This window comes from Callorhinus ursinus, unplaced genomic scaffold (genome assembly GCF_003265705.2).
Source record: "Callorhinus ursinus isolate GAN/ISIS: 27379988/994484 unplaced genomic scaffold, GSC_fseal_2.0 scaffold85, whole genome shotgun sequence".
Classification (NCBI taxonomy): domain Eukaryota; kingdom Metazoa; phylum Chordata; class Mammalia; order Carnivora; family Otariidae; genus Callorhinus; species Callorhinus ursinus.
The window spans coordinates 1,039,744-1,055,283 of NW_027397147.1; the positions used below are offsets into that span (position 1 = coordinate 1,039,744).

Genomic DNA, 15,540 nt, shown 5'->3' on the forward strand with positions numbered 1-15,540 from the left:
CATACCCTGTATTCCCACTGCCTCACTTTATGTCAGATTTATCTTCACTGTGTGACAGTTTTGTCTTTTTCCTCATCTCCCTCGTCTGTTTCTGGTCTGTTTCTTAGGGCTGAAAAGGGGGGGGAAATTGTTACACATGAACAACCAGCCAGAAAAATATATCTCTTATTTATTTTAAGTAGGGCATCTGAAATTTGCAAAACAAGAGAAACTAAGTAAATAAAAATGTGATACTTAAAAGGTGAAATTCTCTCTACGTTCATTCTGATCCTGGGTTCCTCCGCTGCATGTTGTAAGAGATGAGACATTCTTCTCAGAAGGGAGTGTGTTAATGATGTGACTGATGTTGCTGTTTTGAGAATAAGGTGGTGAGGCCTGTCCGGCCCCAGGGAAGTATTCGGATAGCATGTGGAAGAAGGTCTCTGAAGGCATTAGCACGCACGTGGGAAAGAATTGTTAAGTCTGCACATGTTCCTGTAAGTATAGCAAACCTGTACAGAGCAATGCACAAAAGTTGGGTGTTTTCAAGATAGATGCTTATGTGATCACCAGTTTGCAAACTGCTGCCTAAGCCACTTTTGAGACAGGTTGACCCTTGCACTTTTCAGCCTGGGCATAGTCTTCCAGCCAGAATGCGTCCGAGCTGGAGGAGGCTGTGGAGGAGGACGAGCTCTCATTGTCGTGCTTCGCCATTGTCCAGTATGGAGAAGGGGCTCTCACTTCCTTCTTGTAGTCTCTGTGAATCATCACGTCACAGTTAATGTCTTTCCCTACACTGATAGTACGGTTCTTCTTTTTATATCCATGCCACTCTCTAGAGATAGACATCGGTCTCGTTGCAGACTGAGGCCCAGTGGACCCTGGATATTTATAATACTTAAGTTTCTTATCTGAAACTACATCTTCGTTGTCATCACTGCTTGCCAAAGGGTCGTCTTTTGCCTGCTCAGTTTTCTTTGTTGGGCTGAAATGAAAAAAATAGTGGAAGAAATGGATTTTTAATTGTCTGAACATTCACTGTCCCCTAACAAGATGTCTTACAGGCCACTTTGGTTCGTAAAAGAAAAGATATGATTTTGCTTTGCACTTTGTGTGTTGCTGACGTTTTTCTCTTGAAAAGTACCTTTACGTTTGTTTCCATTCCTAAGTGTAAATCGAATTCTGCCTTAAATTATTTCACGTTGTTTTGTACTGACTTAAGCCAGGCTGCCGACCAGAATCTTAACGGGCCTTAAAGTGTAGGTTAATTTCCCTCCAGAATGACAGGTCAGCCTGGCCATGTCCTCCACAGAGCTCTGTTCTAATGGGTCACATGGGGTCAGCAGTAACAGCAGTAACTGCGTATTACCGATTTCCAACACATATGGAAACTAGTGGGCTTCTAAGATCTTCAGCACACTGGTCATTGGGAAATCTCTCAGTTTTTTTTTCTCCTGAGCATTATCATTTGCCTTGCTTTTGGGTTCAGAAACATGGATTTATACAATACCCTCTACGCCCAGATGTATCGCATTCAGTATTCTACTTCTCTATTGCTGGCCAAATGATTTTTTTTTTTTTTATTTGACAGCACAAATGGGGAGCCGCAGGCAGAGGGAGAAGCAGGCTGCCTGCAGAGCAGGGAGCCCTATGTGGAGCTTGATCCCAGGACTCTGGGATCACGACCTGAGCCAAAGGCTTAACCGACTGAGCCACCCAGATGCCCCTCTGGCCAAATGCTTTTAAAGATTTTTTTGTAACCTGCCCCCACTATTGGCTCTCTTGAGAGCTTGTTTGGAGGTTCCAGCAGAGGGGCGCAGCTACTCCTACACCCTTGACCAGAGGACAGCTGTCTGTTTTGATCGAGCACACAGCTCCGGGAGCGATGAGGGAGGAAAGGGATGCCTCCCTGGCCAGCCCGATCACCCTCATATCCCCAACTGCTGGGTTTCTTGATTGTTGAAACTTGGGCAGTGCTGGCCTGCTGGCAACTGCAGGCCTCTTCAGCTTTTCTAAAGCCTGCTGTTCCTGCACCTGCTACTCTCCTGAACAAATGCTGTTCCCTGCTCCCCCTCATCCTGGTCTTTGTGATTGTGGACCTCTGGCACATGCGTCCTGCTACGGGGAAATAGGAATTCGTTCTCTTCCCTAGGACCTCCCCTCCCCCAGCCTTTCAGACTTGCTTGTGTTATCACTAATATTCTTGCAGTTCTGACTGTTCTGTTTGTTTCCAAGAATTTGAACAGGTTTTCCTAAGCTTTCTCTCTTCTGGTAATAAATAATTAGTAATTGAGTCATTTTCACTGAGAACCACTAGTCTTATTAAGTGTGGATTTTCCGGGGCGCCTGGGTGGCTCAGATAGTTGAGCGTCTGCCTTCGACTCGGGTCGTGGTCCCAGAATCCTGGGATCGAGTCCCGCATCGGGCTCCTTGCTCAGCGGGGAGTCTGCTTCTCCCTCTCCCTCTGCCTGTCCTCCTGCTTGTTCTCTGTCTCTGTCGAAAATGAATAAATAAAAATCTTTAAAAAAAAAAATAAATGTGGATTTTCCTTCACCCTTGATTTAGTGCTGTGCAAAGAGATTCAAAAGATCTCAGGATTAGAACACTTTGCCTTCAGACATGCCCAGGACTTCCTAAACAGCTCGTGAATGTTTGGGGTGGGGGGAAATCCACGTTTTTTTTTTCCAGACTGCAAAGAATATCCTTTGTAACTTGGCATTAGGTAACTTTAAAGAACCGGTAGTAGAGCCAGGTTCTTACTAGCTGAAGTACGATTATAAAGCCACAAGCCAGCAGAGGTGAGAGTTAGTTGGAAAGTTTTGGTACCACTGGGCCTGCCCAGAGTATTATATGGAATATTCTCCAGTGTGCACACAGTGCCATTTGCTCCTGAAAAAGGTCATACCAGCTTTCTAAGAAGCTTTTCTTTCCTTTTGTGCTCCTTCCCTGCCCCCTTCCACATAAATTACCAAAGTGCCTTAGATATAAGCATTTTGTTGAGCTAAGGAAGGGATTCAGAAAGTGCTTGCTATTGTTCCTAAGTCCGTGGGCTTTAGCCTCATATTTGAGTTGTGCTATTCTGTTTCACTCGTTTTTGCTTTTGAGTGGTCAGTCTGCCATTCTTAGATTTTCATATCCTGAATCTCAAACTGAACAGTTAAAATGCTTCGAAACATAATCATTCTGTAAACGAATGATTAGGAACCCAGGCTTGAGAGCTGCAATCCCCAGTACAGGGCCCTCCAGCTGTGCGTGGCTGCTGAATTTTAACTGATTAAACTTGACGAAAACTTAAAATTCCTCAGTTGCAATTCCTCACATTCCAGGTGCTTAATAGTGGCTACCACACGGGACAGCACAAATAGAGAACATTTACACCACCGCAGTAAGTTCTTTTTGAACATCGCTGCTCTAGAGACAGACCTAGTCACACTTCGCCCTCTGACCTCTGGCAAGTTTACAGACACCTCTCTTGGCTTCCATTTTCCTATCTGTAATCAGGATAATAAAAAGCACTGGCCTGAGGATTAAGGGGTATAACGCTCGGCAAGCAGTGTCCACCGCATAGCAAGCAATGTTGTCGTGAATGATTTTTAACTACAGCATGATTGGTTTGGTTAGTGGGGAAAAACTTGTCCTCTGTCGTGCCTGATCTAAGGGGACAGACAGCTCTACCCAGCTCTAGTCCCACTGTCACCATGTGGGGATGCAGGCCCATCTTCTCATTTTTCAGGAGAAACCAGAGTTGCAGATCCTTTCCATGAAATCTTAACTGTGTAAATTGGGCAACTAGTTCAAATATTTTTCATTTAAAAAATTTTGAAATATTCAGAAAAATGCAAAAAAAAATAGGCAGTTTAATGGAAAAAAACGTTATAAACACTTGCGTAGCCACACACCCTGGGGTCAAGAAATAAAGAGTACTGGCCCCTGGAAAAGCCCCTGTGTATCTTCCTTTCTCTCTACAGGTCATTGCCATTCTGGCTTTTTTTTTTTTTTAAGATTTTATTTATTTTTATTTATTAGAGAAAGAGCACAAGAGGGGGTAGGGTCAGAGGGAGAAGCAGACTCCTTGCTGAGCAGGGACCCTGATGTGCGACTTGATCTGCGCACTGTGATCATGACCTGAGCCAAAGGCAGTCGACTGGTTAACCACCTGAGCCACCCAGGTGCCCTATTCTGGCTTTTTAAAATGCTGTGGGAGGGGTGCCTGGTTGGCTCAGTCGTTGGGCGTCTGTCTGCCTTCGGCTCAGGTCATGACCTCGGGGTCCTGGGGATCGAGCCCCGCATCAGGCTCCCTGCTCAGCCGGGAGCCTGCATCTCCCTCTCCCACTCCCCCTGCTTGTGTTCCCTCTCTCACTGTGTCTCTCTGTCAAATAAATAAAATCTTTAAATAAATAAAATGCTGTGGGAGACTAGCAAAGCACATCTGTTGGCCATATCAGTCCCTTGGACTACAAGTGGGAATATCTGAAGTAATGTCAATGCAATGTGGGCCCTGTTTTAGGCCTTGGTAAGTCCCCAGCCAGATTTCCTTGAGCCCATCCCAATACACAGCTGTAGCAACTCATGCTCGGAAATCCTGTTGAATTAATAAGGACCGCTCTTGCATAAGAGCACTGAACTCGGTCGCTGAAGGAAAAGGATCTCATGTTCTACGTGTTCTCATGCTCGACAGACCTTCCTCACGGGTGTGACCAGCAGGAGAGTCTCTGGTACTCCTGGGTTACAGATAACCAAACCCTCAGAGATTAAGTGATTTGCCTGAACCTTGAAGCTGGATTTTAATTTTCATTCACTCTGAATAAAGGAAACCACAGAAAAGTCCTGTGGTAGATTTAGCATAACAACAGAGACTTAGTCCTTACCTTCAGTTTGCATTCTCCCAGGGCAACAGAGTAAACAATGGATGATACAGATTACTTCGTTGAAATTAGGAGAAATGCTGTGAAGGAGATACACATGTTGCTTTGAAAGCATATGATGGGTGGACCAGACAGTGTTTTAATGCTTCCTAATTTAGGAAGGCCTCTTGGAAAAAGTTTGCGCCATAAGCCTTCAAGGAGTAATGAGGGGGTCCTAAGCATGTTGCAGACAGAAGAGCACATGCAAAGGCCCCGAGGCAAAGAGAAACAAGGCAAAAAAGCTGAAAGCCAAAGTGGACTAGAGAGGGAAAGGGAGAGCAGTATGAGGTGAGGCTGCAGTGGGATACAGACACTAGCCACATGGGGTAGCATAGACCAGTATAAGGGTTTGGGCATTTGAGAACAGAAGGTCTTAAAAGATTTTAAACAGGAACATGTCAAAGTCAGATTTGCATTGTAAAAGGATTGTTCTGTGTAGAGAATGAATAGGGGACAGGAGTAGATGGTAGAGACCAAACGGTGGCTCTGACTGGGGTGATGGTAGTGGCCAGGGAGAAAGGACAAATGTGAGAGACAGTTGGAAGGTAAAATGACAAGTCTTCGTGATTATTTTGGGCAGAAACAAGGGAGATGGAGAAATCTAGCATGACCCCTAAATTTCGGATTTCTTCAACTAAGCAAATGCTCCCCCAGTTAAGATAGGGCCACTGGGAGATCAGCAGTGAGCTGGCTTTTGATTTTTTGGCATAAGGACTGGCAAACCCTCACGCAGTGAGGGGTTTGTGATACACCCAAATGGAGCTACCCAGTGGGAGATTGAAGATCATACAATTTGGAAAATCACTCATGTTTGGAGAGTGATAGAAACCACAGGCACCAGTGAGAGATAGCCCAGGAGACTGAGAAAAGGAAGCCAAAGATTCAGCCCCAGGGAACGCCAAGGCGGAAGCCTGGGGAAGATGATGTTTCAGGAGGAGTGAGGGTGGCAGGTGTAGGGCGTTGAATGCTGCCCAGAAGCCAAGCACAATGAAGACTTGAGTCTACCGGAGTCAGGAGCGGGAGGGCCCTGCCAAGAGGCCTCTCGGCCCGGTGAAGAAAGCCAGGCCTACACAGAGGTGGGAGGCAGAGCGCCTGGGAAATCATCTCCTGGGGAAGTGGCCCACATCTGCTACAGTTCTTTCTACCCATTTAGAGTCAAAGGGACAGGACCGGGGCGGGGGGCAGGCAGAGGGCAGTGGAGTCAAGGTGGCGTTTGGGAAGATGGCAGAGGCCTAAGGCTTACGTGTTGTTGAAAAGGATGCAGAGAGAAGCTGAGTGTGCAGGAGACAAATGAAGGGATGGGACTCACCGCACGTGTTTAAGGCTAACTGGACAAGGGGACACATGGCTGGTAGATCTGCAGGCAGAGCTCCCATTGGATGGTTCTCTTTGTTAGAGCTCCAGGTTCAAGGCTCTCGCCCTTCATCAATCTGCCTCACATTAGGTCCTGTAGACTGTACTTTTCCAGAAGGATTTAGAACCCACTAAATTATCGTGGTGGTTTCACCAATTCCTCCCACTCTGGTCCAACTGGTCATTCTCCCATGAAACCAAGACCCAGTGCTTCACAGACCCCGGGGTACTAGCATAACAAAAGATTTCCTAAAATCAACTACTTACCGTGTTACTGGGAATTTGGTCTCAGGGATTAAATCAGAGATTTCTTGCCATTCTTGGGGTATCTCAATAAAATCTCGGTAAATCTTGATTTGTAGCACTGTTCCTATGGTGATTTGTTGCAAAAGTTTTAAAAATTCTCGAAGAGTATATCCTAACACGTTGGCATGGCCAACACTAATCAGAACATCACCTGAAGAGGGAAAAAAATTATCAGTAAATTAAGATAATGGGTCAGTGGGCTCATATCACTTCTGGCTCTACTGAGGTGTTTCATTTTAAGGGTTCATATTGTTGGTCCATTTCAAACCCAAACGACGTTTCAGCCTTTATTTAATAAAAGCAGTCATCTCAGTGATGTGAGTGTCCTTTGCATAATGGAAAATGCATGCAAGGTGTTTCTTAGTAGCAGTGTAATGGTAGATACTATTTCATGTTTTTACTGCATTTCTTTAGTCCTTGGTGTGACAGAAGAAAAACCATTTATAATCTGAACCATCCTTTAAGATTCTAACAATGTGTTTGTTTCAAGTAAAATGAATAGCTATTACTATTAAAAAACCACTTAATACTAAGTGAATAAATGACCTAGTTTCTCTTGTACCTGCCTGGCAATTTCCAGTGCCCTCCACTGGTATTAACATCAAGACTTTGATTTTAATTTTATGCCTTGCACAGTATGAGTTGCACAAATAATTCTGCATGAAAAACACTGGACATTTAGTATCCTTTAATTAAGCTTACGATGTCTATACAGAGAGTATGTTGGTTAAAGGGATTTGACAGCTAGGTTGCCTACTTAAGGGCATTGCTGGATGGGGAGGGAAGTGCAATGGTCAACCATGGAGCTTCTGATCCCCCAGCAAGTGGGAAGAAAACCACATCTTGACCGCAAGCCCCTGGACCCCCAAAGTGGATGTTACAAAGACCAATTACTCATTTGTGCATGGACGTGTAAAGGAGATCCAGCCATGGCACACACCCACCTGGGTCACTAAACCCAGAGCAGGAGACGCAGAGGGGTGACAGGAGCACCCGGCTGCCAGGGGTAGTTCTATATGACCCTCCAATCCCTCATCGTTTTCCAAGTCTGGTTCTCCAGCCTTTCTGGCAATTCTGTCAGACTCAGTGTTCTAAGTTCAGTGCCTTAATAGAATGGTTTTCTATTGCTTGCAGTGAAGAATCCTGACTACCACAAGGACACGCAGCAAGAGAGGAAGGAATACAAAGAAATTACTTTTTAAGGGCTCACATTGGATAAAGTCTTAGCAGATCTTACTAGAACTAACAGCCTGCCAAATGGTAAGGGAGATTTTATAGCTAACACTGGATGAAGGGACTCCGGTGAAGTCCCAAAGGGTGTGTTCATCTCTCTGTGCTTGGGAAGCTAGGAGCCCCTCAATTACCCTCATTCCAAGACAGCTGAAGCCTAACCTCCAAGAAGAAAAGACTCAGGATGAAGTACCTTCCCTGATACTACACCCCTCTATGCTATAGTTGAGAATTCTGCTAAATCTCAAGGGAAGCCTCTGGGGAATGGCAAGGACAAACATCCATAGTGCTAGATCCTATCAGAAACTTAAGTTTCAAAGTAGTAAACAGAATGAATACTTAGAAGGGTGGAGAAAACCTACTTTGGTCTTAAAAAGTAGCTGAGAATAATTAAAACCAGCCAAGAATCTGCAGCTAACTTCAAAATGAAACAAGCTTTTCCCAGCTACCTGCAGAGCGTGCGGTCTGAAATAGCTGTTCATCCTATGGAGGTTAATTACAACGACAAAAACAAACAAACAAATAAACCAACAACAACAAAAACCCCTCGCTGGATGAGCTTACATGCCTTATGTTAAAATGAGCGTTTATAGCTAAAAGCTATGGCTTGGCATTCTGCTTAATTACATTGTTAAAGGGTATTGGTTTTTTTTTTTTAACAAGACGGCAGAAAACAGCTTAATAATTCCCTGACCATCTTGGCTATAAACCAAACCTGTCATTGTATGAATGTGATTACTCTAGTAATAGATACAAACATCGCCCTTCATAAAGAAATACCGAGCTGGTATTAATGAATACCAACTTCATTACACGTTTTTTTCTGTTTTAATGGGCTGTAGGAACCACATTATATAAACTTTGTCTCGATTACCTATATTAAATCAACTTTGCAGCAGCCAAGTCACTACTGAAAAATAGATTCTGTTTATTTTTCTCCATCTCTCCCGATGAGGCTATGAGTTCCGTAAGCTCCATGTGGTTAGAGACCACATCTGTTTGGCTCACCTTTATACCCCCATGCCTAGCAGGATACCTGCACACAGTAGGCATTCAGGAAACGCTTAGGGAATGAATGTGGCCAGTCCATGACTTGTATTTGCCTTCAAAGCTATACTAATTTCTTAAGACTCTAGATATCAGAGTCTGTTTAAAGCCATACCGGCCAAAAGGAATTTAAAGTTTAGCCAGAATAAACTTAACAACTAAACTAGGAAATCAAGATGAAACCCTATTTTGAAACACCAGAAAAGAAAAATAGGAAGCATGTGGTTAAGAAATAATGGGGCTGGGAGATAATGGGGTCAAAGAAATAGCAGGTTTGGGGGACTGTCAACATCTGAAATTCTCAATCATTGTCAAAAGCACTGAATTCCGGTCTCTGAAACCAAGACCCTGAAGGGAAGTGACTGACCTGTCATGAAGAGATCTGGGACTCTTTCCAGTCAAAGATGTGGGCTTTTTCGGGGCCATGGGCCCCGTCCACCCACTTAGCTCTGTGTATTGGCCTAGTTCCTTCATCTCCCCAACCCTCTTATCTTGAAGTCCCAAAGGATGTGTTCATCTCTCTGTGCATGGGAAGCTAGGGGCCCCTCAATTACCCTGATTCCAAGACAGCTGAAGCCTAACCTCCAAGAAGAAAAGACTCAGGATGAAGTACCTTCCCTGATACTTGCGTTACCCACCTTCCAGAAGTGGTGCAAAGATTAAATGAGATCATAGACGTAGAAACTCCTTGCACGATGGCTGTGACAAATATTTATTATTCGCTTAATAAGCACAGACATAACAAATGCACGAACACTGTAGGTAAGTCCTGGATTTAAAAGATGAATTCAAGACTGCCTCTGACCTCAAGGAGCCCACTGACCATGAGGTCCTGCTTCCAGTGCATAAAAGCACACTCTGGTCACACTCCAACCAGTATCTGTCACCTGACCCCGGAGAGGCTAAGAAGAACATGCAGAAAAGCTCACGAGACCTGTCCTGGACTTTTTCTGGTCTGGAAGGTCCAGACCTCTCTTTCTGGTACTCTGTGCCACAGCACCAAGTAGTGACATTTGGAGAAGATGTTTCGGATTTTAAGGGGAGGTAAACGTTCACAATGACAGCATTTATCTCTTTTCTTTAATCTGCTCCTTGTAACCCGAGCTGCACTTAGAATCAGTCACCTGAGGAGCTTTGAAACCATGAACTACCCGACCCCTGGCCCCAAATCAACTGAATCAGAACCTTTGGGGGGATGGGGCCTAGGCAGCTCAGTTTTATAAGCTCCCCAGGTGATTCTAATAGATAACGAGAGTTACAAACCGGTGGCTTAACCCACTGGGGCTCCTCTACCACAATCATTTTTTATTAAAAACAAAAACAAGAAAACCCAAGTCTGGAAACTCTAAGAACAGCCTAAGAGAAATGATTGCCAGTATTCCCACTGAACTGTCGTTTTCAAAGCACTTTCATAAACATGACCTCTCCGAATCCTAGCTGCCTCTGACGAAGGTGGTATTATCCCAAATCAGAGATGAGGGGACCTACACCTGGAAGGTCAGATGACTCTGCCCAAGGTCACAGAACTACAAAGTAGCAGAGCCTGGGCCAGAATTCAGGCCCAGCTAAAACCGGATGGCTCTTCCCTCTCACCACCCTTATAGTCCATCGTGTCTCCCTGGCTCCCGAGCACAGCCCTAGAACCGGAGCAGACACTGGAAGACATGTCTTGAACTGGATGGAAAATTCATTCACCCCAAGACAAGAGAAGCAGGGCGGTGTTGATAAAGCCCTTGGGCTCGGAAGTCTAACGGAGAGGGTTCAAGCCCCTGATCCCTGGTAGGCAAGTTACTAAATATCTGATTCCTTCTCTGAAAGGTGATTTAATGCAGAATCGACCTCAGGGATTGTCAGGAGGGTGAAATGAGATCATGCATCTAAATGTTAATGATGATTCATACTGCCTACGCAAGAATAAGGGTTTATCCACCGAGAGCCATAAACTCTGGAGTGACACCGTGCCTGTGTGTGTATCCCATGTACCAGGTGGGGGTGAGCCTGGGCAAGGAACTCAAGCTCACCGAGCCTCAGTTTTGTCCCCTGTGAAAGGGGGATGACAACGGCTCCTACCTAGAGACTTACGATCAGAATTCAACGAATAAAAACGCACAACAGCGAGGGTTGGTAAAGTGATAGCAAGTGGCTGGCACACAGAAATTGGCTCTCAAGCAATGTCATCATCATTATTATGGTTACACTAAAACCTGCTAACTGGAGTCTCCCCAGAGGCATACAGGAGGAGGCAGGGGAAGACCACACTCACCTGGCTTGAGTTTTCCATCCCTGGCCGCAGCCCCCTTCCTGATGAGGTGGGTGATCTGGAGGTAGGGCCCATTCTGGATAACGATCAGGCCTAGGCCCAGGTTCCCCACAGTGAGTTTGGTCTGCTGAGTTTTGCTCAAGTTATGCACAGATGACTTGACGTTGAAGCCGATTTGTTTGTCTAATAAAAAGAGGGAGACATTTTTTCAGTCTGTCACCTAGACAGCAACATGGTAGTACCACTGGGGTCCTAAAGCCAGACCCCCAGGGCAGTTTCTTAACCTTTCTATTCCTCAGTTTCCCTCTCAGTAAAGTGAGGACAGTAAGTGTCTAGCTTAGAGGCTTGTTAGGAGTGTAAACGAGACAGTTAAAGAGCTTTGCATAGGGCCTGGCACCTGCTGAGGGCTTAATTAATGTCAGTTATCATCTATCCGCTTTACAAATCTTTTCTGAGGCAGGCAGTGTGCTAGGAAATAACAGTTTCTTGCCCTTATGGATCTTCCAGCTTAGTGGAAGAAACAGATATCCATCGGTTGTGTAAATGTATGTTGAATAACAAACGATAACACATGCTATGAAGGAAGAGTACAGAGAGCTCTGAGGGGGACTGACAGGAGGCCAAGGTATCCCGTGGGGAAGGCGGTTCAGGCTTCATACAGGAGGTAACATTTGGATTGAGGTAAAAAAGACCAACAGGAAATATTTAGACCAACAGGGTGGGAAGGGGCAAAGCAGATCAAGGCTCTGAGACAGGAAAGAATGGAGAGGGGGCAGGCGGGAGGAGCAAAGGTAGAGCCTACCTGGGCTGCTTCACAGGCTAACCGCTGCAAGAGCTGAGGAGCCATCAGAACAGGACACAGTAAGATGTGCATTTTTCTTTTTCTTTTTTTTCAAATTTTTTTTATTGTTATATTAATCACCATATATTACATCATTAGTTTTTGATGCAGTGTTCCATGATTGATTGTTTGTTCATAACACCCAGTGCTCCATGCAGAACGTGCCCTCTTTAATACCCATCACCAGGCTGGGCGCCTGGGTGGCTCAGTTGGTTAAGCGACTGCCTTCGGCTCAGGTCATGATCCTGGAGTCCCGGGATCGAGTCCCCACCGGGCTCCCTGCTCTGCGGGGAGTCTGCTTCTCCCTCTGACCCTCTTCCCTCTCGTGCTCTCTCTCTCATTCTCTCTCTCAAATAAATAAATAAAATCTTTAAAAAAAAAAAATACCCATCACCAGGCTGACCCATCCCCCCACCCCCCTACCCTCTAGAACCCTCAGTTTGTTTTTCAGAGTCCATCATCTCTCATGGTTCGTCTCCCCCTCTGACATACTCCCCTTTTCTTCCTCTCCTGTTATCTTCTTCTTTTCCTTTTTTCTTAAAATATGTAAGATGTGCATTTTTCTTAAGACAAAACCAAACCATGGGTTGTGGGGTCCAGAGTGGAAGTGGGAAATCAAAGTGTTACTGTAATCACCCAAGCATGCCATGGCAATGACAGTGAAGATAGCAGGAAAAGATCATTTGGCAGGAAAATCTGGGACAATGGGTGGTGGTGGAGGGGTGTCGAAATATGTTTTCTACAAAACTAACCCTCACAAGAAAGGTTTCAGACTGTGGGGTGATTTAGAACAAGTTATTCTCCCAAGAGGAAACTTCTGAGAAGACTCATTTTCAGTCCACAGGAAGCTTCTGGGGATATTCGTTTCAGCATACTTTTCCTTAAGGACAAGGGACAAAAGGCTACTTGAGGCTTTGCCAAATCCATGGGACTGTGGTGTTTTGAGGGCCCAGGAGTCCCCCACTGCTGAGGGAGGGGCTCCCCCAGTCCCTCTGCGGCGGCTGGCCAGGTTCCTGGCCTTTCCCTCTTTTAAGCAAGTGTTTTTGCTCATCTCCAACCTCACCTTCCCCAAAACCACAGATGCTCTCTAGAAAATGAACCCAGTATAAAGAAGGTACAACATTTGGAGATTGTTCAGGATTTTAGGAGCGATTTGGAGCAGGTCGTACCCCTCCTTCAGCCTCCAGTTCCCAGCATACAGAGAAGTGGCATCTTAGGCAGATTCTGAGTCCCAACCTCAGCTTGCAAATTACATGTGCTTAGGATAAAATAATCTATGCAGCCCAGTCTCCGAAGACAGCAGAAGGCAGACTCAAAAGACTCCACCCCTGATGATTCCACCTTCTCCATGGAAAGGCCAAAACTACGGGAGACAGATCGGGAGTGCCAAGCCCCCGAGTGCGGGCTGGCGGCAAAGGGGCAGCGCAAAGCCATGCGGGGGGGAGGGGGGGTGTTTGAACTTCTCCACATCTTGATGGTGGTGGTTAAACCTGGGTCATCGTTTGTCAAAACTCAGAGCTATACACTAACAATGGGGGGCTCTTATTGTATGTATAGTTTAGTAAACAAATGATGGGGAGAGGCTACCTCCCAGACCAAGAATCCGACGTTCTTGTCTTACAGGGGAGGCAAAGTGATGAAGGCTTTGTCCCCAGGGCGTCGCCCTCTCCCCACTCCCCAGTTACCTTTTTTGCTTTTTAGGACGGCCTTCTTCATGGCCCCAGGAGGGCAAGCCGCTCAGAGGGCCTCCCAGAGCCGAAGCTGGAGTGGGTCCAATTCCCAACTGTTTCGAAACCGCGAGGAACCGGCGCACTGCGGGGCAGAAGGCGGGCGACGGGGTGGACCCCCGGGCCGCGGGGAGACCTCGGGCGCTGCTCCCCGGGATGGCCGCCAGGGGGCAGAAGTTAGACAGCCGTGGCGGTTGCAAGGCCTCCGTGGACCACGAAAGTGGAGTGAGTGGAAATTTGGGGGGAGAAAAACAAAGCTGTGCGGAGGGGGGGGCGTAGCACAATGCCTGGCTCACAGTGGGTTCATCATCCATTCTTGGAAAACAACTGAAGTGGGGAGGATGGAAGAAACACAGAGGAGGGTGTGGCAAAGACATGAATCGGTCTGCAGAGGCAGATGGCAACTCGAAGACCGTAGAAGAGCACAGAAGCCCCTTGCTTCTCTCCCAGTAATAGTATTTTTAAATATTGTTGCATCAACAGCCACAACTGTTTTGGAACTGCACTGTTTTCATGGATGTTTTGAATGAGGAAAGGCCAAGGCTCGAAAAAAATGAGTCACGATTAGGAGAGGAATTAATTCTTCCTTCTTTTTTCCAAAATAATCTTTCCTCCCCCACACACATTCACTCATAGGACAAATATTTACTGGAATCCCGCTCTGTGGTTTGTACTGAGGCTGGGGACACAACAGTAGGCAAGACAAACAAGGGTCCTATCCTTTTGGAACTCAGATTTAAAAAGCAGATGAAGTGGACAATTTTAGGAAACTATAAATTAGCAAAAATATATTCTAGAAGAAATAGAAAACAATGTGATGAGGTAGGAACTGTTGTCATCCCAACTCTGATGACACTCAGAGGGTTAAGCATCTTGCATCCATGCTTTCAACAAATAGTTATCAGGCACTGTGCAGAGATTTCCACAGTCAACCTGGACAGGTTCTGGTTTAGTCGGCCATTTCTGTGGCTCTACGTAGACAATACACCAGGGTAGATTTTCGTTGGATAAATCCTGTCTGCAGAAACTGAGACAAAGGGAAATGAACAGAGCCGTCCATTTTGGTGCTCTCCACCTCAAGGAGTCTCCAGCCGGTGGCTTCTCATGATCAATCACCAGTTTCCTCCTCCAAACTGTCTGGCAAGGTGTCTGTCCAGACACCAAATTAATTCCTTCATAAAATGCATCCTTTTCCTCCATGTTCCTATGAGTAGGGGGAGTGGTGAGAGTTTGTGGGGCTCAAGCACATCAGCATCGGAGGTTTGGTAAGGGGAGCATATCAGCCCGTCTGCCTTCCCTCCATCCCAGGCTAGAAACTCTCTTTAGGGCAGGTGTCAGGATCACACCGATGGGTGGAACTGCGGGTTACAAATGGTCATAGCTGCAGTCCTGTGCTTCCCAGACTCCCCTTCAGGACTGAAGGCTTTCTTTCTGCCCCTCTACCCCACCCCTGCTTCTGGCTGCGCTCCTTGCCCAAGATCACACCTTCCCAGGGCAGCTAGCATCCAGTGACCAGTCACCGTCGGGTAAAAACCAGGCTCCCTCAGTCCTGCCCAAGCAACTCTGGAGGGCAATCCCAGCTCCAGAGCTCCTATGGGGTCCCCTGAGGTCCTTCTGTGGCTTTGCTGCCACCTGAGTTCTCCCTTTGCCAGGTGCTGCTTCCCCTTTTTCCCCTCACAGGTGTGGGTCGCAAGGGCACGCCCCAGGAAACTCCCCGAAAGTCAACAGTGTTTCCTAGAGAACACACCCAACCTGCCGCAGCTAGTGCCAGGGATGGTCTCAAAGAGTAGATGCTCAGATGGGATTTGGGAGCTGGATGACCCTGCTGTCCATGTAATAATGAGGGTTCCATCCCCAGTAGAGGAAGGGTGTGTATAGCCTGAGGCACAGGGA

At 46.3% G+C, this 15,540-nt stretch overlaps 1 protein-coding gene across 1 annotated transcript; it reads right to left on the minus strand.

Moving 5' to 3' along the window:
* Window positions 1-555: 555 nt before the first annotated feature.
* Window positions 556-13,727, minus strand: PDZD9 (PDZ domain containing 9). Its single transcript, XM_025855411.2, has 4 exons — window positions 13,606-13,727; window positions 11,083-11,262; window positions 6,504-6,693; window positions 556-964 (listed from the first exon to the last, which is right to left on the minus strand). Exons 1-4 carry the CDS (start codon window positions 13,634-13,636, stop codon window positions 568-570), a joined length of 798 nt encoding a protein of 265 aa, XP_025711196.1. The 5' UTR covers window positions 13,637-13,727; the 3' UTR covers window positions 556-567.
* Window positions 13,728-15,540: the final 1,813 nt, after the last annotated feature.

Coding starts and splice junctions, on each gene's coding strand:
- PDZD9 (XM_025855411.2), bottom strand. CDS start 13,636: ATGAAGAAGGCCGTCCTAAAAAGCAAAAAAG. Junction 11,263..13,605: donor CGTCCTAAAAAGCAAAAAAG/GTAACTGGGGAG, acceptor TCTTTTTATTAG/ACAAACAAATCGGCTTCAAC. Junction 965..6,503: donor ACCAAATTCCCAGTAACACG/GTAAGTAGTTGA, acceptor TTTTCATTTCAG/CCCAACAAAGAAAACTGAGC.